This window comes from Xyrauchen texanus, chromosome 3, assembly GCF_025860055.1.
Source record: "Xyrauchen texanus isolate HMW12.3.18 chromosome 3, RBS_HiC_50CHRs, whole genome shotgun sequence".
Classification (NCBI taxonomy): domain Eukaryota; kingdom Metazoa; phylum Chordata; class Actinopteri; order Cypriniformes; family Catostomidae; genus Xyrauchen; species Xyrauchen texanus.
In genome coordinates this window covers 29,573,074-29,599,850 of record NC_068278.1, presented here as the reverse complement: position 1 = coordinate 29,599,850, position 26,777 = coordinate 29,573,074, and the positions used below count along the sequence as shown (strand labels likewise).

Genomic DNA, 26,777 nt, shown 5'->3' with positions numbered 1-26,777 from the left:
TGATAACACATCTTGAAATTAAAGATCTTAAATGTGAGAGCCTTTTCCTCATATATAGCTAATATTCAGTAATATTGTTTCATTAGAGAGACATTAGACAGGGTATTATTGTATTATTTTATTTTTATGACTTCTGCCGTGCTTGGAGCACACTGCTGTAGTGGCTTAATTTGTTGTCATGCCATTAGCTTCAATGTGTTATTCGCTCCAAAATGCTACAAAATCTGCTGGAGAAATGCAATACAATCCTCTCTTTGTCATAACTTAAACCAGCTTTTAAATATTCAATAACTAATAGTTTTGCTTACTCATGTAACCCACTATTGAACAGGAACAATATCTGAATGAACAAGAAGCACAAGATTTGGTGGTAGTCAACTAAAATGGAAATATTCTTAGTTCCAACTAATTGAGATTGTTTTGTAGGCTTATTTCAGGCTAATTAAAATATGTTTTGTTTAGATTGGTCTTATTTGATTACCATTTATGAAATCTCTGAAAACAACTATAGTTTTGTATGCAATTGACAATAGAGGGTATCAAATTATGAGTCAACAAAGAAATAGTATTTTCTTTAAATTCTGCATACTGATGTAAAATCAACCAAAAAAACAAACTGATTTCCGGAGTCAATTGATATTATGGCTGCTGATAAACACTTTAATGTTTTGAAAGGCATTTCCTCCATATACCACTATATTAGTCCTAAAAGATGCAATGTTGTATTGTCACTCACAGTTTCAGCAGATGTTGTAGATTTCTAACAAATGAGATTATATCCAGCATTCTGGGCCTCTGGAATCTGGATACACATGGACAGTTTGCTGAGATATTCCTCATATCTATCCAAGTAAGCCATTCAAAGCCACAACTGAGCCGTTCCCCATTAAGACATCTATACCAAGTGTCACTTCAGAGGCTTGGTGCTGTACTTAAATGTGCCACCCATCAACACTTACTCAAAATGTCAGTTTGATAAGATGGCTCCTCAGGATAGCTGTCACTGCTGTGTGATTTATAATTCAGCACAACTGCTCAGAATTTATGATCAGTAAGACGAAATAAAAAATGTTTTGTATATATATCTGAATCCTTATGTAAAATTTAAAGAGTTGTACATAGATCATTGCTCGGCACTGATGTGCAAAGAACGGGGGCTACCCGCTTCGTTCGCAAATTAAAAGGTGCCCTTTTGGTAGAGGGGAGATTTAAGAGTGAGCACTACAGCACAATCCCCCGCTGACAGGCTGAAGTGGGCCGCACAACATGGAATCTCCCATTTTATCTCCCCCTGAAACACAAAGTCCTTGTTGCACAGTTTACAGTGTTTTATTCACCCTTACCTTTATTGAAGCCTTTTCAGAATGCTTGTCTTTTCAAACAGCCTGTTTGAGGACTAGTCCAAACTCCTGGATGGTTCTTCTGATTGGCTCAGGTTGAATTAGTTGCATTAAAGGCTACATTCCCCTAAAGTAGACTCCTCTGTTTACCTATCTGGTAATCCGATACCCTTTTAAAGAAGTGGGTCCCTTAGGCAAGACAGTTAATACATCGCAAAATAGCAAGGCTACCTCTTTCAGTCTTATCTGCTGATGCTCTAACATGTAATTTATTATAGAGTATAGGGATGTCTGGGGTCACATATAAGCAGTGTTGGGTGTAATCCAATTACAACGTAATTAGTAACTGCTATCTAATTACTTTTTAGTCAAAAACGGTTGTGTAATGCATTACATTTTAAATTCTTGTAATCAGATTACAGTTACTGTCTTTCAATCAATTTAATTACTTTTAAATACTTTAAAGTGTTATGCTTATTTCTAATATATTATTTATGTAGAATACATATGGCCTGTACTAGTCATTGTGAAGGAGAAATGTGAGGTGCTGATTGTTTGAATTGTGTGTAACAATGAACAAGAGGGGGCCTGGGTAGCTCAGCGAATACTGACGCTGACTACCACCCCTGGAGTCACGAGTTTGAATCCAGGGTGTGCTGAGAGAATCCAGCCAGGTCTCCTAAGCAAACAAATTGGCCCAGTTGCAAGGGAGGGTAGAGTCACATGGGTAACCTCCTTGTGGTCGCGATTAGAGTTTCTCGCTCTCAATGGGGCATGTGGTAAATTGTGCATGGATCGCAGAGAGTAGCATGAGCCTCCTGTGATGTGAGCCTCCACGTTATCATGCACAAGCCATGTGATAAGATGTGCAGACTGACTGTCTCAGAAGCGGAGGCAACTAATGAAATTAGTAATTTCACTACCTTTTCAATTAAGTAATTAGTAATTAGGTAAGTAATCTTATTACAATTTTAGATAAATAATTAGTAATTTATAGTGGATTACTATTTTTAAGTAACTTATCCAACATGCATACAAGTCAGTTGTACATTTTTTTTAAAGCCTTCAATTAGGACCAATTTTTTCTTAATCAGTAATTATGTCTTGTATTCCATAAAAATATAAATATCCTTTAAACAAGATACATTCACTTGAGAAGTAAAATGGCATACAGTGCTTAGTCTTGTTTTTAGATAAATATATATTTTTTTTTTTTAGATATATGCTTATAACATGAAAAAAAGTATTTATTTATATATAAAAGGTTTATTTTGCTTTATGTTTTTAAGTTTATTTTTCATATCCCATTGGTATTGGAATGTTTTTGTTCTTGGTTTAAGCATGAACCTCGACATTTGTTTAAAAAATCTCATGTTTTATTGCTTTATTGTTTTTTTTGGTTTGTTTTTTTTTAAGGATATTTATATATTTTACTGGAAAATAAGACAGACATACATATTAAGACTTTTTTTTTTTTTGCTGTGTAGTGCAGTGCTGTTCAGAATAAGGGTGTTTATACATATATAATGCATCATCTTATATTATGTACAATATAAGGATACAGTATAAAATAAGCTTATATATGAAATGTCAATATGTACTGGAGCTGTTTCAAAAAAATGATGCTTGACATTGTTTGGTGGGAAAGGAGCGGGATTTGAGGAACTTATTTCTGGTCAGATCTGTCCATGGAATCTAGAGGAGAGCTTGGATAGAGAACTCCTTGACATTAAGCTCTCTAACTTGTTTTTGTATTGATATTCAATATACAATACACAATGTGACACTCTCAAGGTTCTGTTTTTTTAGTGCAGTGTCATTTCAAACACATGCTGCATAAATTAAAAGATGAAGGAGTTTGGAGTGCTTGAATTTATGTCTTTGTACCTTTCTTCCTATTACAGAACAATACATCATGGAAACCAGACACCTGTCAAGACTGTACCTGCTACAGCGATATTGTCATTTGCAAACCCACTCGCTGCCGAAATCCCCAATGTGACTTTCAGAGGGTAAGGCTGAAGTCTTTGCTCATACCTGGACCACTAAATCAGAGTAATGACAGTGTCTGGATGGATGAGTGGGTTGATAGCTTAAAGGTATGAATGGATGGTTTCATGGATGGGTGAGTGTGATGAATGCGTAAATAATGGAAGTCTTTACTTTTCCTGGTAAACTCTTCGCAATTCCAAGAAAGTTACAAATAAGCTTTTTCAACACATGACTAAAAGTCACCTAAGGGAAAAGTTCACACAAAAAATAAAATTCTGTCATTATTTACACACCCTTCTGTCATTCCAAACTCTTTATTCTGTGGAACACAAAAGGAGAAATGTTTTCACAGGATTTCTTTGCCATATAATTAAAGTAAATTGTAACTTCAGTCTGTAAAGCTAAAAAAAAACACACAAAAAAAAAAAACAGAATTATCCCACAGTAAAAGTAATCGATAAGACTCATGCACTAATTTCCAAGTCTTCTGAAGTGATTCAATTACTGTGTGTATGATGAAAAGAACACATTTTTAGTCATTATTCACTCTCCAGTAAAATATAATCATTGATAAAGTGCTGAAATCAAATATGTCAATAACATAAAATTCTTGGAGTAAGATTGTAAGGCATGTCTTTTTGCCTTGCTTCCTCATTACATTTTACCCTCTTTATTCTCTCATTCTGACTTTGTATTGCCCAAGTTAACAGTCAACAGATTTGGCAACTGTGCCTAATTAAGCATTAATGCAACCCCCTGGAACTGTGTTCTCCAAAGAACCCTGTTACAAATGTTTTATCCATTAGGTTTCTTGATGGTTTCCAATGGTTCTATTAAGAAAAAACATTGGAATTATAGTTTATAGGGAAGCACTGTAAAATAATCTATATTAGATGTCAAGATGTCTTTGGAGTTATCTTTTTCTGTCATCTCAAACATCCTTTTTAAGTGTGCATAGCAAAAAACAATACTTTTGATTCTTTATTAGAGCTAATTGCCCCTGATAAAACTTTAAGTGATCAGGACTTTCAAATGCTTCATATCCTAACTTTTGCCATTTCATCATATTTTCAAAATGTTGCCTCATTCATATGATAATGCACCTGTTAAGACATTTTTCTGGATGTTTTCTCAGGGTGAACGTTTGAGAATCCCACCCAACAAGTGCTGTCCAGAATGTTTTGCACAGTTGCCTGGCATCTGCCACCATGCGGGAGTGGTTTATGGGGTAAGTAATGCTCCTGATGACACAACTGCAAAGAAAGACGCTAAAGGCCTCATCCTGTACCTTGGTAGATTTTCCCACTTCTTGTCAAGTACCCGACTCATTGGTTGTTTCTGCACAATAGTGTTCTTGTTTGTGTCCCACTCTTGCCTGACAGAGAGAGCTTCCTTATTTGTTCCCAATTACCCCTGCTAAAGAGCCAATTGGTGCTCTGTTTAAAGATAAACTATGTAACTTTTTTTTCTGTTAAAAAATAACAAAATGTTATTAATGAGAGAGTGCAACAAAAATCCATCTTCCAAACCTTGTCTTTACCAAATACACTTTGATAAATGTAAAATAATGAATTGCCTTTCGCCTGTCCTTGTTCACGTCATATCCGTAAGCAGAGAAATTAAGCTCCGGCTACTGTAGTGGTGTGTGGGAGTAGTGTGAACCTGAAAGTTTGTTGTCACAACGAATGAGAACATTTTACCATGGATTATTCAAAACGGCAACCCTCCGGGGAATCACATGTTGTAAAAACAAAGAAACCAAAAGTTACATAGTGTATCTTTAAAATTCTAGCTGTCACGATCCCCTGTTGTCTGCCCCGTGTTTCTCTTGTCACCTTTCATAAACTACAGTTCCCACAATTCCCGGGCCCTCATCACTGCCAGCTCAAGGAAATCGTGAATGTGGTCCACTTCCTCGAGCTGGCAGTGATGAGGACCCGGGAATTGTGGGAATTGTAGTTTATGAAAGGTGACAAGAGAAACACGGGGCAGACAACAGGGGACTGTGACACTAGCAGTGTAGCTTCCAAGTCAAACAGCATTTACTTTGGGACAAAAGCTGTGTTAGTATAGGGCAGGGTTCCTCAATAGGCGGCCCGCGGGCCAGAGAGACAAATGTATGGCCCATGCTAAAGGCCTATTCACACCAAATGTGTGATGATTATGTGAGACAAACTTCCAACGAAAGGTCTATACATACAGAGTGCATAATAAATAAATAAATAAATTAATTAATTTAATTAAATTTCACCCCTGTACAGTAGGTGGCGCTGTTGCTGTTCTACAAACATTTATATCAGTCTCTCAATCCCACACCTTCAGCTGTTAGACATTACTATATTAAACGCTGTTAAAGCTAATTTGGGATAACTGTTTCATTATGGTGTTAATGCATTCTAAGGATTATCTGTGTTTTTATGCAAGTGAGATGAGTAAAGAGCGCTGTTGCATAAATATACGTTGTATTTATATTTGTATAAATACGGTATATTCCAGTTAGACTCCAGAAGACAACTACTCTTTTTATAATGTCTGGATTAATGCCTGGATAATATAACACAAGACAATGTGAATGTGGAATAATAGTGCACTTTAAGAATGACATTTTACAGAAAAAATATGATGCTAATATAAAAAATTATTTATAAGAAAACATTGGCTCACAATCTTTTCTTTATTGAAATGATTGCAATAATTTATTATATTATCCTTAAGAACAATAACAATATTAATGCTAATAGGTCTAAGAATTGAATCTGCAATTAGTGAAAGTGCAGGAGATCCCGTTTGGAGATGAGCAGGAAGAGTTGACTCGCATGGAGGACATGGAGTTCCAGATTGTTCAATAAAGTGTTTTTTTTTTTTTTTTTCAGCAGGCAAAGTTGTGTAGTTTTGTGTATCTGTATACAAACAAAATGTTCATAATTGTTTGAATAAAAAAAAAACAGGCTACTAAGAACTAATAAAAAAAGATGAATATTTATGTGTGACTCTTTTAATAATAACAACAACAAAAGTAATAACAATAATAATAGCAGCACCTCAAAAAATGTGTAATTACATCGACGGCCATGGCCCTTGACTTTGTTGGCCCTTGGTGAAAACAAATTGGGGAAGCCTGGTATAGTGGCTTTGAACCACATATGACATGTGGTACAGTACATCTGCACAAGTTTAAATATAACAGGCTAGATTCAAATAATCAGGCATCAGATGCTTAATCACTTCCTGTACTGATGTGTTCTGAAGTGGTATGGCCCTGTTTGCCCCTACTGAAAAAATATATTAAACCATCAAAACAGAGCAGCAAACCATAATAGATAGGTTGTTGTTGTTGTTATTATTAGTGGGAATATCAACATCGCTCTCCAACCATGTCTTGGTCAACCGCTCTTACTGTCTGATTGTCTCTCTCTCTCTCTCTCGCTTTCTCTCTCTCTCAGCATGACAGTCAATGGAATAATTCCAAATGTTCGGTGTGTACATGTTCTCACGGGAAGGTGGCCTGTGGGCCACGTGCTTGTCCTCCTCTCAGTTGTGAGAGAGACCAAAGTCCCTTCATACCAGATGGAGAATGCTGCCCTATATGTGCTCAGAATGGAGGTATAGTAATCTGACTCGTCTGAGTGGATAACTTCATTGGATACTATGTTATTTATTATTACTGTGATGGAATCCTGCTTGAGTAATTGCTTTCCTCTCCTTCTGTCTCTTTTCATCAGTCAGTTGTTGCACATATTGAAACTTTTGTGGTATTTTATTAAACACATTACTGTTCTTTTATTGGAGCACATTCTGCAGTCTTAGGAATTATATGTTGATAATAAAATTGTCATAACATAATATATATATATATATATTCTATTCTATTCTATTCTATTCTATATATATATATAAGTATACATAAGTATATATAATTTTTTCCTTTTTATTGAATCATAAAATAAAATATTTATAATAATATTTATTTTACATGGTTCCCTTTATCATGGAAACATGGAAATATCAGGGAATTTAAAATGGGGTTTTCTAGACCTGGAAAAGACATGCAAATTAGTTGCATCTCAAAAAGTAATTTCTACAGTATATTGAATATACAGTAACAGTACAGTACAGTTTACAATAAGGTTCATTTGATAACATTATTTAACAACATTAGTTAACATGAACTAACAATGAATAATACTTTTAAAGCATTTATTAATCTTGATTAATGTTAATTATAACATCTAGTAATACATTTTTTAAATCAAAAGTTGTACATGTTAACATTAGTTAATGCACTATGAACTAACATTAACAATGAACATTTAAATTTTTATGAACTAAAATTAACAAAAATTAATAATGCTGTAAAAATGTATAGTTTATTGGTAGTTCATGATACCCAATGCATTAACTAATGCTTACCAATGCAACCTACCTTATTGTAACCTACAGAGTACATATATATTTTTCTAGTTATGCTTTACTCTAAAATGTTTCATTGGCTGGAAATTGCTCTTTGTTAGTGCAATCTCTATAAAATTATTAGCCAGTATATAATTTATAAATCATCTGAAAGTCTTGGAAATTAATTGGTCAAAATGTGTGAACGGCGAGCTCTGCAACCTTTGCTATTTTTAATGCTTTTTATGACATTAACCAGTGAGATTCGATACACTCTGTTCCATAACTGTTCTAGGAGGACAATATGCCAAAGCATTCAAAGTCCTCAGGCTCTGGAGACATTAAAAACACTTACGTGCTCAAGCTGGCCCCCCCCGAGCAGGCCGTTGGCCTGCGAGTCCACATTTTTGGGGAGGTGTGGGGAATGTGGCAGGAGATGCTGAACATGTCGACAATGCTGACGAAAGTCATTGCTGACTTGGAGGATCTTGCTGTGATATGTCAATCGATCGCCATGGAGGTGAAGTTCACTGATGTGGTTACAAGAGTGGGGGATGTCGAGAAACAGATAGATTACCTGGAGACATCAGAGAGGGAATTATCTGCTAATCCGCTAGCATGGGGTGGAGCATATCTGAGACAAATTGGAGGACATGGAAAACCGTAGCCAGTGGAATAGTGTCTACTCCTGGAGGGAGTAGAGGGACAGGATATGGTGAAATTCCTGGATTGGCTCTTTCTGAATCTGCTAGACATAGCAGGCCATAAGCTGGAAATCGAGCAAGCTCACAGAGTTCCTGCTCGGTGATCCGCGGAGGGAGACAGGCCCCGATCAGTTCTGGACACATTTCTGAGATCATCCGATAAAGATCTTGTGTTATGCGAGGCAAGGAGTAAAGGAAGGCTTTCTTGGAAGAGCCACAGCATTTTCTTGTTCCCAGTCATTGCGAACTCGACAAGAGAGAAACTTGATTGATTCAAGGAATGCAAGAAACTTTTACATCAACAGAAGGTCACATTTGCACTGATATTCCCTGCCAAACTGAGAATAGATGCTAAGGATGGCCATAAAACATTCACATACCCACATAAAACGATGTCCTTCATAAAGTCAATGGAGCAAGTCATCTTGTTATACTCACGTTGTAGCTGAGTGTACATGTCACGTTGTAACATTCGCTTGACTGTTTGACGAATCTGCACACATTTTTTGTGCTGGTTCCGTCTAGCGGCTGGAGTTTATTTTGTAGACTGACACAACTTCAGGACAGTTTTATGGATGAATCTACACACTCTTTGTGTTTAGTCCGCCTACCGGTTGGAGTTTATTTTGTAGAGTGACACACCTTCAGGGCAGTTTTATGGATTAATCTACACACTCTTTGTGTTTAGTCCACCTATTGGTTGGAGTTTGTTTTGTGGAGCATTTCTTGCAGATTCAGTGGAGTGATTAAGTTATTTGTTTGCACTCATATTGCAGCCAAGTGGACCGGCTCACTGAACGTTTGTGTCACGGTTTCGTGTCACCCGCACCATGTTTCGTGTCACCTGCACTGTGTTTCGCGTCATCTGCACCATGTTTCGCGTCGTCTGCACCGTGTTTCGTGTTGTCCGCCCCGTGTTTTCTGTTTCACCCGTCACTAGACACTTTCCATGTCACGCTCCCTGGTTGTCCGCCCGTGTTTTCTGTTTTACCGTTCACGCACGCTGTCATGTCTTCCTTGTTGTCCGCTCGTGTTTCACTGTCTCTGTGAAAACTACACTTCCCTTCTTCCCGTCGTTTCCGGCCCTGTCTGCATGTTATTGTCCGCACCTGTTCGTCATTTTGTTATCACCGTGTCTGTCCGTTTAAACCCCGCTGTTTTCCCCTTCCGCTGTCGATCGTTGACGTTACATGTTCTGTGTTAACCTCTCTCCCTGCTGCTCTTGTTCCCAGCTCTCAGCCCGTTCGAGGATTTCCCTACCCTTCGTGTATGGTCGCTGTCCGCACTCCTCCTGTATGTTATCCAGCATTTTAGTGTCCTTTTCCCATCGTGGACCTTTTATTTTCCCCAGTGTTTGTGCTATTTCAAATAAAGACCGCTTTTGGATCCACACCTCCCGTCTGCCTTCCCCTCCTTCCACACAATCGTTACAGAACGATCGACACAATGGATTCAGCGGCTTTCTTCGTGGGACTGACGCATATGGAGCTAAACATCCGGGAGTTCTCCCACTTTTTCTCCTGCATGGCCGGCTACACCGGTTGGGATGACAACCTCCTGAAGACCGTCTACAGGATTGGTGTACCTACACACTGGGGTGATGATTTGCCGGAGATTGGAGACTACACCTGGCAGGAATACGTAAGTCTCGTCGTGGAGGAATTCGCTGCCGGGGAACCTCCTCTCTCGATCCCGGCTCTCACCTCTGGGCTCCCTGTCACGCCTGCCCCAGAGCCCACACCTGCCCCGGTCTGCGAGCCAGAGCCCACGCCTGCCCCGGTCTGCGAGCCAGAGCCCACGCCTGCCCCGGTCTGTGAGCCAGTGCCCACACCTGTCACGGTGAGCGAGCCTGAGCCCACGCCAGCCACGGTCAGCAAGCCTGTGCCCACTCCAGCCACGGCCAGCGAGCCTGAGGCCACGCCAACCACGAACAGTGTTCCAGCGTTGTCAGCCTCATCCGCCCGGAGGAAGAGGAGAAAAGGAAGGGTCTCTGCTCTCCAGCCTCTGTCTACCGCAGCTCCGTCCCCAGAAGGCCCGTGGCTTGGCCCCCAGCGTCCAGCGAACCCAAGCTCGTGCATACCACTGTCAACCAGCCCATGCCTGTAGCCTCAGACGTCAGTGAGCCAGTGCCTGTAGCCTCAGATGTCCATGAGCCAGTGCCTGTAGCCTCAGATGTCCATGAGCCAGCGCCTGTAGCCTCGACCGTCCCTGAGCCAGCGCCTGTAGCCTCGACCGTCCCTGAGCCAGCATCTGTAGCCATGACCGTCCAAGCGCCAACGCCTCCCGAGCTTTCCAGAGCTCCGCCTCCCGAGCTTTCCAGAGCTCCGCCTTCTGAGCCTCCCGAGCCTCCTAGGGCTCCGCCTCTCAGGCCTCTCGAACCTCCCAGGGCTCCGCCCCTCAAGCCCCTCGAACCTTCCATGGCTCCGCCTCTCAAGCATCTCGAGCCTTCCAGGGCTTCGCCTCTCAAGCATCTCGAGCCTCCCAGGGCTCCACCCCTCAAGCATCTCGAGCCTCCCAGAGCTCCGCTCCTCAAGTCACTCGAGTCTTCTAGGGCTCCGCCCCTCAAGCCTCTCGAGCCTTCCAGGGCTCCGCCTCTCAAGCTTTTCGAGCCTTCCAAGGCTCCGCCTCCAGAGCCTCCTACGGCTCCGCCTCCCGAGCCTCCTACGGCTCTGCACCCAGAGACTCCAGAGCTTTCTAGGGCTCTGCCTCTCGAACATCCTACGGCTCTTCTCCCCGAGCCCCCTACGGCTCTGCCTCCAGAGCCTCCTACGGCTCCGCCTCCCGAGCCTCCTACGGCTCTGCTCCCAGAGACTCCAGAGCCTCCTACGGCTCCGCCTCCAGAGCCTCCTATGGCTCCGCCTCCCGAGCCTCCCGAGCCTCCTAGGGCTCTTCTCCCCGAGCCTCCTACGGCTCTGCTCCCAGAGACTCCAGAACCTTCTAGAGCGCCGCCTCCAGAGCCTCCCGAGCCTCCCTTGGCTTCACCTCCAGAGCCCTCCAGGCCTCCGCCCCTAAAGCCTCCTACGGCGCTGCCGCCTTCCACGGCTCCGCCTCCGGAGTCTCCCGAGCCTCTCCCGGCTCCGCCTCCTGAACCTCCCTCGGCTCCACCTCCTGAACCTCCCTCGGCTCCGCCTCCAGTGGCTCCCTCAGCTCCGCCTTCCGTGCCTTCACCACCTACGCCTTCCACGGTGCCGTCACCCAAGTCTCCGACTTTCTCCCTAGTCTACCCCCTCTCTCCTGGGTTCTTCAGTCATTGTTATGGTTTTTGTTGTTTGTTTTAGGACCGTCTGGAATCCGGTCTTTTTGAGGGGGGATTAAGTCACGGTTTCGTATCACCCGCACCATGTTTCGTGTCACCTGCACTGTGTTTCGCGTCATCTGCACCATGTTTCGCGTCGTCTGCACCGTGTTTCGTGTTGTCCGCCCCGTGTTTTCTGTTTCACCCGTCACTAGTCACTTTCCATGTCACGCTCCCTGGTTATCCGCCCGTGTTTTCTGTTTTACCGTTCACGCTCCCTGTCATGTCTTCCTTGTTGTCCGCCCGTGTTTCACGGTCTCTGTGAAAACTACACTTCCCTTCTTCCCGTCGTTTCCGGCCCTGTCTGCATGTTATTGTCCGCACCTGTTCGTCATTTTGTTATCACCGTGTCTGTCCGTTTAAACCCCGCTGTTTTCCCCTTCCGCTGTCGATCGTTGACGTTACATGTTCTGTGTTAACCTCTCTCCCTGCTGCTCTTGTTCCCAGCTCTCAGCCCGTTCGAGGATTTCCCTACCCTTCGTGTATGGTCGCTGTCCGCACTCCTCCTGTATGTTATCCAGAATTTTAGTTTCCTTTTCCCATCGTGGACCTTTTATTTTCCCCAGTGTTTGTGTTATTTCAAATAAAGACCGCTTTTGGATCCACACCTCCTGTCTGCCTTCCCCTCCTTCCACACAATTGTTACAGTTTGCTTGAATGTTTGAAGAATCTGTATGCTTTTTTTGCACTGGTTCCGCCTAGTGGCTGGACTTTATTTTGTAGACTAACACAACTTCAGGACAGTTTTATGGATGAATCTACATGCTCTTTGTGTTTATTCCACCTGTTAGCTGGAGTTTGTTTTATAAATTATATTTTGCTGTGTAATTCTGTCTCACAAAATTTGTAAAGAAACACCATACTTGAGCAATCTGATGGCAAGTTTATCACGGGGGCTCTCGTAGGCGTGCACGGACTGTTTGAGTTTGGAGGGATGGATGCCAGTTGGCGCTGTCGTACGTGGGGCTAATAAGCAAGTTTTTCTTTTTTATGTTTGTTTTATTCTAGTGGATGTTCGGGTTTTGATGGTTGCACTAATGTTGAAATGTGGTCTTTAGAATCTTGCTTTTGACACAGACTCGAATTTTTTCTCTCTCCATATAGAATGTGAATGGATTGGGGCACCCCATAAAAAGAAGGAAAGCTATTTTTCTTCTTAAACATAAGAAATATGATATAGTGTTTCTTCAAGAAATGCACCTTTCTCTGCAGGAAGCTGAAAATTTAGTAAATATATGGGTTGGGCATTTTTTTATAGTGCTGGGTCGAGTAAGAGCAGGGGAGTCATTACACTGATAAGTAAACATCTACATTCTACAAGCATCTACAAGCCGCTGGCACCCCTCTTGATATAATATTGGGAGAAGACTTTAATCATTTGATGGACTCAGTCCTTGATCATAGTGAAGCAAAAGTGTGCAAGCACCCTAGAACAACAATGATGCTTCACAGGATGTGTAAAAACATCCTGGTCTTACAGATATTTGGAGACGTTTGAAGCCATCAGGTAGGGACTATACATTTTTTTCATCATTCTGTGAGATTTACTCTAGAATAGATTTTTGTATCCAAGTCCCTCATTTCATCTGTTTTTGATTGCTCAATTGGAAATATTTTAGTCTCAGTGTCACGTAGTTCAATGGAAAGGAGGAGGCGAGAACCGGCTTGACAATATAAATAATAGTTTTAATGATAAACTTAAAAAGACACAAACACACACATGTCCGTAAACGATCTCTCTCTCCCGCACAATCCTCCGCAGTCGACCTTTATCCCTCCCGGAGGCTTGATTAGCCTGATAAGGGACCGGGTGTGTAGAATCACGACCTGGCCCCACCCTCTGCCCTGCCACACTCAGATCATGTCCTGTTGTGTTTAGAGGTGTTGCCACACATGGAGAAACTGGTCCTCAGTATCCTCTGTGGGTGTGGCTTGGGAGGCATTTAAAGGAATAGTTCACCCAAAAATTTTAATTTGGTGATAATTTACTCATCCAAGATGTATCTGAATTTCTTTGCTCAACAAAACAGAAAGGCCTTGGTTAATTGACCCGATTGAAATACATATATAATACTAGTTTTACGGAAGGAGGCGTTTTGGCCATTTATGGCAAGACAGTCATACTTTGAGTCAGGGGACAAAGCAGGGAAACTTCTAGCTAGATATATAATATGGAAAGTGTGTTTTTCTGTGTTTTCAGTGAAATCTGCTGGTTGTGAAATATTTACCTCGGCCATTGATATTAATAATGCTTTTAAAGAATTATATCTTGATCTCTGCATTTCCACATCTTCGTCTACTGATGAGGATATTAGAAACTTTGTGGAACCATTAAAACTTCCTAAACTGATGACTGAGCAAAAATATTCTCTTGATTCCGAGATAACCTTGGAGGAGCTTGGGGCGGTTATTAAGGCCTTGCCTACAGGTAAGTCTTCGGGGCCAGATCGCTTTGCCGCTGAATTTTTTAGAGCTTATGCTGCAGAACTGGCTCCACTTTTGCTAGAAGGTTATATGGAATCATTAAAGAATGGAAAGCTTCCGCCAACCATGACACAAGCCCGGATCAGTCTTATTCTTAAAAAGGACAAAGATCCAAGTGAGTGTAGGAGTAATTCTCTAATTTCCCTGATCCAGCTAGATGTTAAAATGTGGCGGAGGTGTGGCGCATCAGCTTTTGTTTTACGCAGATTATATTTCATTATTCATCTCTGACCCTACTAGATCTGTGCCTTGCCTTCACAAAATTATGAATTCCTTTTCTAAGTTATCAGGATACAGAGTTAATTGGTCTAAATCTGAAGCTTTGTCTCTGACAGATACTGCCCGGTAATGTCTTTTCAGCCAGGTGCCTTCCAGTGGCCCAAACAGGGCATTAAGTATTTGGGTATTTCATTCTCAGCAAATTTGTGTGATCACTTGTGTGTTCATTTTGACTCATTAATAAAACGTTTTTCGAGCAATGTTGGCAGGTGGGCTTCATTACATTTATCTATGATTGGAAGTTTAATGTTTTTCAAATTAATTGTATTCCAAAATTCAACTACCTTCTACAGTCTCTCCCTATAGATGTCCATCTTTTTCAAAGGTGGGCATTGCATTATTATGCATATTAGACATTTGGCTCATTGGACGCTTCCATCTGAGAGAGCCCCTCCCTGGTTTTGTATTGAACAGGAAATTCTTGCCCCTATTTCGCCTTTCTATCAAACTAACCGGAGAAGTTAAGTTACTCCCCGTGTGCAGAGTGTTTAATTCAGACATTTATTTAAATGTTGCTTCGAGCATATGGCTGAACCCAAAATTATGTAATAATAAGTCCCCTTTCTGCTGGACAGAGTAGATTGTGAGTGAGGTTAATACGCTCGGTGACCTATATGAGAGTGGAGTGTTGAGATCCTTAAAAAATATGGTTCAACATTTTGTGATTCCCATTTCTCAATTCTTTAGGTAATTACAACAAATTTTGGGAGTAGCATACACCCCTCTAAAGCAGCAGAGACTCTGGTGATTACTGCTTTTGGAAAAGGTCATGATGCATCAGTGTATTACTCCCTTCTAATTCAGAGTCCGGGGGATGGAGCTTCAACTTCTTTCAATAGAACATGGAGTAGATTTTAACTTGGTATATAAACATCAAGTCCAACTGCTGAAAGCCTGGTGTCCATTGCACAACGTGCCCCAACCCGTGTTGAATGCATCCGTGGTCACCACTTTCCTACCTGACCCTGCATCACACTGCTGATAAAGGTGTGGAGCTGTCCATGGTGCTAGATCAGCCAGGCAGCGGAGAGTCACGGTGACACGCATGCACCCCCAATGCCAGGCGTATGACTTGGTGCATGAGTTTGAGCCACTGGAGAGATCTCATGTGTAAAAGCCCTAAAGGTATGACGGCGGATGCTGCCGCCATAAAACCCAGCATATTCTGAAAAGAATTCAGTGGAAATTCTTTCCCCAGTTTGAACTGAAACAGACAGTGTTGAATGGTCTGGATGCGGTAGCTTGTGAGGTGCGTACACATGCACATGGAGTCGAGTTGAACCCCCCAAAAGGAGATTTGTTGGCTGGGAGAAAGTGTGCTCTTCACCCAGATGATATGGAGGCCCAGGCTGTTCAACTGGCGAAGCAGAGCCTCTGATCGGTCCAGCAATAGCCAATGGTTTCTGTGTTTGTGCATATGGGTGTTTGTAAGCACATCACTGATTGGTCAACTCCTCCTCTCTCTCTCTCTCTCTCTCTCTCTCTCTCTCTCTCTCTCTCTCTCATTAATGTGATATTCCTTCATAGCCTCTTGCTCCTGGGAAGGCCATGAGTATGGAGATGGGGTTGATTGGACACCCAGCCCCTGCACAAAGTGTCGATGCAGAAATGGTCAGACTGAATGCCTGGTTGCAGAGTGTCAGCCTGTTACATGCAAAGCGGTCAGTAACATCCCTGAACTGTTGTTGTGCTCAGTGTGCTCTTTACACGATAGCGTCTCCGGTTACTCATGTAACCTTGTTTCCCTGAAGGAAATTATACATTGCAATGAATGCTATGGGAAAAATCCCTTTTCCACGACCTAGTTGAAGCCTTTGTATCATAACGGCAATCTTATGAGTGGCAATTATGTTTGAGCCCCGCCTCTATAGGGGCAAAACAAGCGGGCGCTCAAACATCATTTCTTCAGAATTTTCTGGCTGAAGGACAAGAACGCATCACTCGTTCCTCGAAACTCTGAAGTAGTAGTTAGACCAAGTTTGGAATGTCTCATTCCCTTCATCTCAGGGAACTGATGTTACATGAGTAACTGGAGACGTTCCCTATTGATTCAGTTCACTTGACATTGCAATGAACGCTATGAGTCCCATCACGGCGCACTACATAGCATCATACCCTAAAACGTACCAGGGAAGAAACGCTTGAGGTGTGAGGTCACATATGAGGTCACGGCCCTTTTGGCGGTGACTTATACGTCTCCAAGTGTGTTTGTAAATGAATTGCCCCACATGGTGAAAAGCAGATGAAAGTTAATCTTAATATAAGGATCTATATGAGTCATATAATACACACAGAATAATTAACTCCTTCATAACCAGAGGTGGGGAGGGAGGTTTTATTCTATTGGAAGTGCTTGTGACTTCTAGTGGGAATAAATTGGATAGAGACCTACACAGGTGGCTGTATTAAATTTACAACAGGTAGCCCGCCCGTAGTACATGGCTCGGGCTCACCCACAGGTTGAAGGTTTAGTAGCTTTCTAGACAGAGAGGACTCTTGAATCGATGGACACCACATCTGTGTCCATGCACATTAGGAAGCCATGCCTCTAGTTGAATAGTGCCAATAGTGCATCTAATGCCCTGTGACTCATAAGCGAGGGTGATCGCATCAAAGATCCAGTTAGAGAGCCTTTGTTTGGAGACGGACGTGCCTTTTGTGCATCCGCCTTAACAAACGAATTGCTGATCTGACAGTCTAAACTGGCGAGTCTAAACTGTCAAAAATCCACATGTGCATTGTTTGCAAGGGGCATAATAAATGCACTAACTGCTCCTCATACAAATTAGATGGTGGATGGGGCTGCAAGAAAATTCTCCAGAAATTATGTTTGAGCACCCGCTTATATAGGGCAAATGAACACCTATAGAGGCGGGGCTCAAACATAATTGCCAATCATAAGATTTCCGTTATGATACAAGGGCTTCAACTAGGCGTGGAAAAGGGATTTTCCTCATAGCATTCATTGCAATGTCAAGTGAACTGAATCAATAGGGAACTCTGTAACACAACCACATTGCTGCATTTTTATTTTAGATGTGTAATTATAACCACCAGTTATCTTCCACATCATATTTAACTCTAAAACTAGTGATGTAAGTTTGATGAAGCCTGTACTAATTGGTTTAAGGGAGAGTTCACTCAAAAATGAAAATTCTGTCATTTTTTACTTACTCTAATGTCATTCCAAACTCGAATCACAAAAGGAGATGTTAGGCAAAAGGTTTGCCTCAGTCATCATTCACTTTCTTTGCATGAAAACAAAAGATCCAATGAAAGTGAATGGTGACTGAGGCAAGCATTCTGCCAAACGTATCCTTTTGTGTTCCAAGAAAGAAAATAGTTAATAAATTATGTTTTGGGTGAAATATTCATTTAAGTCTTTATTTGTTGAAATGTCATTACGAATTTTATGAGAATAGTACTTGGCATGAAATAAACAGCATGATTATGTTCATTCTGTGTGATATGCAGAATGAGAACCTGGTGGTCCAACCTGGACAGTGCTGTCCCCAATGTGAGCTGAATCCATGCATGGAAGCCGGGAATGAATACAAGGTAAGCTGAAAAGGAGATTATAAAAGGTGAAATATACACAGAAATATGAAGACAGAGATATGCAGATGGGATAATGTGTGTCTGAATTATGTAAGACCTTTTGAGGAATAGAAAGTAGTGGAAAGAAAGAGAGAGAGTGGATAAAAATAAGTGTGTGTTAGAGTTTATCATTCATGTTGTGGCTTCCCTCTTTAGCTCATATCCATCCCTTATTTGTCCCTACATCATTTACACATACAATATACTGTATTTTAAACCTGTATATGTGGTTTTAGGTATGCACTTGGTATTAAATTATATTGTGAACACCTTACTCTGTCTATAACTACTTTAAACAGCATTTAGCGAATTCTTTCATAATTATTTAGCATGCAGTTATCATGACCAAACTAATTTAGAGCCTACATGAGTATTTCTATTTTTTAAATATTATTAGTTACATCCATTTAAAATGAGGTAGTGAAGACAATAAGGTGAATAAAAATGATGAACATCTTAAAAGAAATGGTGACCAGTTACAAAACCTAAACATACACTTTCTCTTATATGTTCATGTAAATTTTAACTTAAAATTTTGATGTTGATTAAATAAAAGTTACATTGTACCAACTGATATACCTCTAACAGTGGTATATCATACCTCTAACAGTATACCTCTAACAGTGGCAAACAGATCAGCTGAAAGTAAACAATTTCATTGAAACTGAGGCAAAATAAAAACAGATATTTTCAGAGATATTTATTGCGAACATCGAAGTTTTTTTTTCAGTTTGTAAACAGTTACTTGTTTCACGTACGGTAAATATTTTCAATAAAAGTGTATTTTTCTCACAGTCATTTGCCTGAGAGCGGGCGTTCTCTCTCTCACTCTCTCTATCACACACATGCTGTGGGTTCGCAGAGAGGGAGAGATACAAGAAAAGCAAAGATGAATTAAACTGATACACAAGGTTTAAATAGTAGGTCTCTAAAATGCATGTGGATAGTGATACAACATTTGAATCTCCAAAAAGAACAGACAGTCAGCGGTTAAATTAATGTCTTCTAAAGTGAACCGATTGCTTTTGGTGCAAAAATTATCAATATTTAATATTTTAACTAAATCGTTGCTTCTGGTTAGCAGCAGTATACACATTCACGAGAGGGTGGAATTCACACAGTGTCTTGTGTGACGTATTCGCGCTAGCATGTTCGGACATAATCTCAAGTTTTTCTCTTGGTTGAGACATCCAGGATGAGCACAGAAATGCACCATTGTTAGTAAGCAAACAAATATAAATACAGATCTAAACCAAAACCAACAACGCTTCTGTACCTCCTACTCAGTTATAAACAGCGCAGCTCCTACGGGTGTGTTACATGTGCGTTAGTTCTTGTGTGACCGTGCCAACGTGATTAGGCTGTCACACACGCATACTGCTGCTGACTGCAAGTGATGATTTATAGGTAAAAAGTACATAAATATGTTTAGTATTATTTTTTCACACCAAAAGCGAACATTTCGCTTTAGAAGACATTAATTTAACATCGTATGGATGACTGTCTGTGATTTTTGGAGCTTCAAAGGTCATATCACCATCCACTAGCATTTTGAGGACCAAGATATGTTTTCTATTTTTCTTCAAATGTGTTCTGCTGAAGAAAGAAAGTCATACACACCTGGGATAGAATGAGGGTAAGTAAATGATTAGAGAATTAAACATTTTTGGGTGAACTAACCCTTTAAAATAAGCAGATCGTTATGCAGCACAATGGGGTAGGTGAATGCTCTGACATCATGATCCCTGAATATCTTCTCCCTCATAATGAATATAATCCATAACAAGCAAATTAAACGTTAATCATGATTTTCACTAGAGAGCGAAATGCAACTGTTGTATCAGGAGGCTGGAGACGGTGAACCCGCAGTGTTATCAGCTGTGATTCATTGAGGCTCTATGGCAGTTTGGGCACACCAAGATGGCTGCTCAAACACTTCCGGTGTCCAAATTAAACATTAGTCATGATTTTCACCAGAGGGCGAAATGCAACTGTTGTATCAGCAGGTTGGAGACGGTGAACCCGCAGCGTTATCAGCTGTGATTCATCTATGGTAGTTTGGGCACACCAAGATGGCTGCTCAAACACTTCCGGTGGCTTCACCTCCTGCTTGCAGTTTACCTTTGTGTCAGCGATCCAGTTATATATATATATATATATATATATATATATATATATATATCAGTGGTTGTACCCTTACATTTTTGCAACTTCCATACACACACTTCTCTAATACCTCTCTTTAGAATCATGTACTGTTACGACATGTTTGAGACCAACATAAGAAGCCATCAAAGTATAAAACAAAAAGGGTGCAATTGCCATGGTAAAAAAAGTTGGATGTTTATTTTTCAATGAAAATAAAGAAAAACTCATCAGTAAATTAAAACCATGCTTAACAGAGCTGACTAAATTTACCTATCAATGAACTAAAGAGTCAAGAAAGCTTAGTATCTCCCGATGAAAAAAGCAAACACAGAAATAAATCTTCCGGGTCAGCTTGTTTGCCTACTCTGTCTATTATTATCTGTTTTCACTAATAAAAAAGGCAAACTCACCATCCTTTTAAGATAAAAGAAAGAAATCAAAAACAACAAACAAACACCAAACACAGTAGGGGGTTTCCTGGGCAGCAGCAGCCATGAAGTGAAGCCAGCACATCTTAAGTAAGCAGGACTCCAGGTATAGCTGGTTAGAGGCTCTGCCCACATTTGATTGGCAGCATCAGGGGCACGTAACAGCACACATATTTGTACACAAATCTCTCAGCACATGTCATTTAGTGCTGATATTCCCATAGCCATGCAGTCTCAGTGATCACGTCCCACTCAACGATTTTGGCTCTTTTGATCACCATGGATTAAGTTAAAGGTTAAAGAGGATAACATACATCATTCAGCCTCCTCATCTCCTTTCATTCTTTTTCTTGTTTAGTATAATGGCTGAATTTGTCTATTCTATCATGTCATTAATTATGTACTGTAATGTTTTATTCTGCTGAAAAGCAGCTTTGGGGTTGTCTGAGATATTTTTTTATTTTCTTTTGAAGTGGATGCCACCTGAATTTTAAATAGAGACCTCAGTAGTCTATACGGGTTCTTATAAAGTCATTTATTGTGTGTATGGGTGTGTTTGTGTGTGTTCTTAGCACGGTGAGCAGTGGCAAAGGGGCAGCTGTTCCACCTGTGTGTGTGATCGTGGTCACTCTCGCTGTCACACGGAGAAGTGCCCTCCCCTCCACTGTGACATGGTCAGTTGAAATATATTACACCCAACACTTCATGTCAGGGACAGTTACTTTTCCAGCGTGGTTACTGAGAATATCAAGGGGGAACAGCTGTTGGCTAACAGTCTAGTGTCTTTTACAATAGAATACAATTTAACTTTAATCTTATGCTTTTTATGCCTGAAAGAGACTTTTTTGTCATCCAAGATTGTTTGAGCATGTATTACGCATCTCTGTGATGCTCTGGGGCTTTTAGAGTCCATCTCAGTCTTTTGCTTTAATACAAATTTCATGATCTTATAAAACTGTGATTCAGAACAATACTCAGCAAGAACAAACAGACATTTCATTTATATGCATTACCTTAATAGGGGTGAATCCTTTTGATCCTTGAAGACCACATGAAATCAAAATCAAAAGAGTTTTCTGGCTTTTAGTCAATGTTTGTTAGATTTGAAGTCATCTTAATGCTAGCGTACTCTTTAATGTTGATCAAAAGAACTGTTAGCAGATCTATGTGCTAAAAGTAAAATTAAACAGTCTTCCCTTTTCTGTCAAAATGGACTAAAAATGGTAATGCTGCACCACACAGATTTTTGTCCAATCAAATCCTCTCTAGAGTGATAATGCCCTATCCCTAATGCCACCGGCAACAGACTTGCAAGTAGCAAATTATGGTTTATGGCTGTGAAAAAACTAAAGCCTATAGGCTATTAAAAACAAAGACAAGTCCTTCAATATGCCCCGCCCAAGCTTCTTGTTTCAATAGTTAATATGCCACAGGAAAGAAATTGTCTTCTAGGTTAAATGCAGTGTAAATCATCAACATCAGTTACATACTGTTGATTACAACAGTGAATCATTTTGACTCTGTGCTGTAAATTGGCCCTTAGATTTCCAATGTAAGTGCATTAATGTACACACATTAATCCTTTGCTTTAACAAATTGAAGGTCAATATAAAATTATTGTGGTAAAATAGGTGTAATGTTACCTTATGTGTGTAAACTTGTGTTCTCCTTAGGGTCAGACAAAGGTCAAGCGACCCAGCCAGTGCTGTGAAGACTGTGTCATATCTAAGGGCAGCTGCCTTTATGAGGGCATCATCCGTTACCATGACGATTTGTGGAATGGCACAGGTTGTGAGTTCTGCATGTGTAAAATGGGTCAGGTGCTGTGCCAACGGGTCGAGTGTGCCAGATCGGAGTGCCCACGGGTATGTGTAGACCCATCAGCAAGTCATTATTCATTAAAAGACATTATTAATAAGCTCAGATGGGGGGATCACCTATATACCACCATTTAAAATGTTGACAATTATTAGGGCAAAATGTACCAGCAAAGTTTGAAATGCTAAGTTAATTTTTTTAAATAATTTTTTTGGTTATGCATTATAAGTATATTCAATCAATATATTTCATCTTCTCTATTAATCACGAGGAGCACCGAAAGGTTGAGCTCTTTGGAGATTTATTACTTATTGATTGAACTATTGGCCCAAATCCAGGACAGTCACTCTAAAGGTTATTCTTTTAGGGAGGGAACTCAATTGACTTAATTGAGTCTGTACTTTTGTGAACTTTTCACAAAATGTTTTCACACTTTTTGGGGCGGCTATGGCTCAGAGCGGGTTGGCTGCCAATTGCAGGGTTGACGGTTTGATTCCCGGCCCTCACGACTCCACATGCCAAAGTGTCCTTGGGCAAGACACTGAACCCCAAGTTGCTCCCAATGGCTGGCTAGCGCCTTGCATGGCAGCTCTGCCGCCATTGGTGTGAATGGGTGAATGAGACACAGTGTAAAGCACTTTGGTAACCTCTAAGCACTATATAAGTGCAGACCATTTACCATTTATTTGGGCCGTAGAGTCATGGTTGGGTTTATGATAGAATTGCATAGGAGTATTACCATCCTAGTCTCATAGAATGAACTATACCAGTGGTTCCCACCTTGTTACTGGAGGCCCCCTAGCACTGCACATTTTGCATCTGCCTTTTCTGACACACTCTATTCAGTTCTTGGAGTCGAGCTGATGTGTTGAATAGGGTGTGTTTGATTAGGGAGATATCCAAAATGTGTAGTGTTGAGGGGCCTGCAGGAACAGTGTTGGGAACCACTGAACTATAATATTTCTACATTTTTGCAGACTGAGTTTTACGTGCAACGTTCTACGTTTCGCCACAGTTTCCTGGTGTAATAAACACTAGAGGTGCTAAAACAACGGTGCCATTGAGTACTATGCTAATTTTGATTTTATAAACACTAATTTTAACACTTAATATTTACCTATATTTACACACTTATTCCAACTAGCTTGTAGAGTTATAGAGTGTTGGATTTTGGACTCGGAAGACCAAGGTTTGAGCCCAGCCAAGCAGGTAAGATGGCATGTAAGCCTAAAGTGTCATAGAAGTGACACGAAATGACGTGGTTGCTTCAGAATTTGCTTTTAGCACATTAGTTGTTAGGTTTATGTTTTGTTTACAGTACCTCTCCTTTGCTTTTAAGACATTATTGGTTAGGTTTAGGTAAAAGTATTAGGTAAGGGAAGTGTGTTGTACTCATTAAAATCTAACTTTTACCTTAAAAATCTCATCTGATTATGACTGCATTTCAAACGGAAACTGCAGCAAAACGTGTAATAAGGTATGTATTATCGTTTTGCAAAAATGTTACAATATTTTTCACGAGTATTACACAAGTTTGAGGGTTTTTGTTTTGTTACCAGACTTACACATAATTACATATTCTCCTTAGCTCCCCAGTAGCTCCCATTATTAATTTAATACTGACTGGATGCAATTCAGTGTACAAACACTATAAGGTTTAAAATATGATTATATTTTAATGTGTTAATTAAAATGAGAGCTGAAGTCATAGTAATAGAGTATCTGATTAAACAGCACTGAAAACAGCAGGCCTGTCTGTATCTTTTTAATTCATTTATCAACATTCTGTCACTCCTGTAGTTTCATATTTCACTGAAAACTATTAATCTGCCTGTAAGACCACCATGACTTCGGTAATCAAAATGTGTTACACTGAATAAACAACTACAGACTCTCCCATGCATGTAAATGACTATTGATAACAGCCTCCTATAAAGAACGTCAGTGATAGAATTGGAAAATGCTGAGATAATTAGAGATTTGTAGTGCTATGCCAGGCAACTAATCATTCCCTTGGGGGTGTTCACACCAAAATTAAATTAGCTAAAATTTCACACCTTGTCCCAGGGAGAAAAACTGGTCCATTTGCCAGGGAAGTGCTGCCCAGAGTGTAAAACCACAACCAGTTCCTGTACATATGCACAGCCAGACCAAAAGGTATGAACCTTATTATGAACTTTTGTTAATTACATTCAGTGGTATAATTCTATTTTACATATATGTTCACATTTAATTTATATCAGTATTTAAAAAACAAAAACGATCAAGCTAATCAATCAATCAATCAATCAATCAATCAATCTGACTCTCTTTTTCCATTTATGGTCAGAAATCCAATGTCAAGAGCTTTAAAAGCCTTGCTGTAAATAAACATGAGAACTTGGTTAATGGTACATATATATATATATATTGAAACAATTGAGATAACAGAATTATACAATTATTACAGAAAAATTATTACAAGGACCTTGTCCAAACGAAATTTTTTGTTTAAATCTATAATTTGCCTGCATTTAAACTTAGTTTTCCTTTTTTGAATTAGCAGTCTTTTGTGACAGTGTGTTCTCTGGTCTCAGAATCTGGAGAGTGTCAGAGAGGGGCCATGTCATGAGTGCCAATGTCAGGATGGTCATGTGACCTGTTACAAGAGCTCCTGTCCCACCTGTCCATTGGGCACCCTCTCAATACCTCACAGCGAGCAATGCTGTCCGGAGTGCAATCTAGGTGAGACCTGCATCTGTGTTTGTGTTTGTTTGGATAACAGCCATGGCAAATTAAGCAAATTTATTACCTGAATACCCTCCAATTTATTTTTTATTTATTTGTTTTATTATATTCCCAGTTTAACAGCATTTCTTTATGTGCCATTTTAAAAAACAAGCATTTGAATTATTGCGAAAATCTATCTTTATCAGCCCTCCAAGGAACAATTCCTCAGCCATAAAGACAAAATTATAGTTGAGCTCATTGGGAGTGAGTTAAGAGCAGGGGTGTAAAGTAACAAATTACAAATACTCACGTTACTGTAATTAAGTAGTTTTCTCAGGAATCAAGTAATTAGTAGTTTAAAAATGAATACTTTTACTTTTACTTGAGTAAATTTGTAATATGTTATTTTCCCACCATCTGTGTTTACTACTTCCCTGTCCTGATTTAATTTTTTATCCATCAACATGATTGGCTAGAGAGTCTCGTGCCTCCCATCAAATCTTAAAAAAACTTGAACATCAGCTGTAGATCAGGTACAAACTGTTATGGATGTAGAGGATGCCTCAAACACATTTCAACACCTGAACATAACGGTCACACCTGAAAGGGCTTTTTTGCAGTGAAAAAGGCCAATTACTTGATCATGTCATTGTGAGTTTAACTTGCTCAAGCCAGATATCAGCATTAATCCTGCCTCTAATTTTAGAAACATATCGAGGTAAATTTTATATTTCTGCTTACAAGATCCTATGTCTATAAAGTAGCCCGTAAATTAGCTATCTATCACTGAGATTGTTGAGTTGATGTGAGAAATTAAGGCAATGTTATAAATAGGGCTGTGCAATTAAACAATCTTGATCTGAAAAAAGAGAGATGTCCTCAATATCAATGATACATTTTGATTAATTTTCTATACTTAAACTATATTCTACATCTAGGACAGGGGTGTTCATTACATCAATCACGATAGCAAGGCAATCACTGGTTGGTTGATCTTGATAAAATATAAAAGATTGAGTTTTTATTTCCTGACGTCTGTAGCTGTGTGCTGTTTGATTGACAGGCGGCTAATGTTGTGCGCTAATATAGGGTTCATGCCTAAACAATGAAATACACTTTATAATTCCATCAATGCCCATCTTGGTGTGGCATTAATGTAAAAGCAGTTGGTTTGGTCTAAAGTGAACATAAACAGTGGGACAAAAACGTATTTGCATCAAAATATCAGACTTGAAGTGCACATGTAACCGATTTGAGCACCATCTAGTATGTCATATAAAGACTATTAATCAAACAACAATAACAAGGAAACGAGAAAACCCTTCACTACTTTTGGCTGAATAACTTGAGTAGCTTTAAATGTATTAACGTAATAGAATAAAACAGTGACATTTTTAATAATGCCGACCCCTGATGTAGAGTGTTCATTTGTAGCGTTAATTTGTATAATAAATTACCAGGAAAGTAGAGATGATAAAATGTTTTATAATTATGCTTAGACTTAATCATTTTTCTAATGCCTGATAGAAAAGTATCACCCTTTGTACAGCAATACTTCAGGCAGAATATTCCACCAGTCACAGACTTCAGAAAA

The 26,777-nt window shown here is 40.0% G+C and overlaps 1 protein-coding gene across 1 annotated transcript in view; it reads left to right on the top strand.

The window, feature by feature from the left end:
* The window catches only part of LOC127629694 (extracellular matrix organizing protein FRAS1-like), a 221,840-nt gene that overhangs the window by 62,071 nt on the left and 132,992 nt on the right, over nt 1-26,777 (top strand). The window contains exons 3-11 of the mRNA XM_052106916.1: nt 3,245-3,352; nt 4,468-4,560; nt 6,776-6,935; nt 16,011-16,144; nt 17,958-18,041; nt 21,229-21,330; nt 22,330-22,521; nt 24,542-24,631; nt 25,051-25,198. Of these exons, the coding sequence (XP_051962876.1) occupies nt 3,245-3,352; nt 4,468-4,560; nt 6,776-6,935; nt 16,011-16,144; nt 17,958-18,041; nt 21,229-21,330; nt 22,330-22,521; nt 24,542-24,631; nt 25,051-25,198 (1,111 nt within the window). The remainder of the gene's footprint in view (nt 1-3,244; nt 3,353-4,467; nt 4,561-6,775; nt 6,936-16,010; nt 16,145-17,957; nt 18,042-21,228; nt 21,331-22,329; nt 22,522-24,541; nt 24,632-25,050; nt 25,199-26,777) is intronic.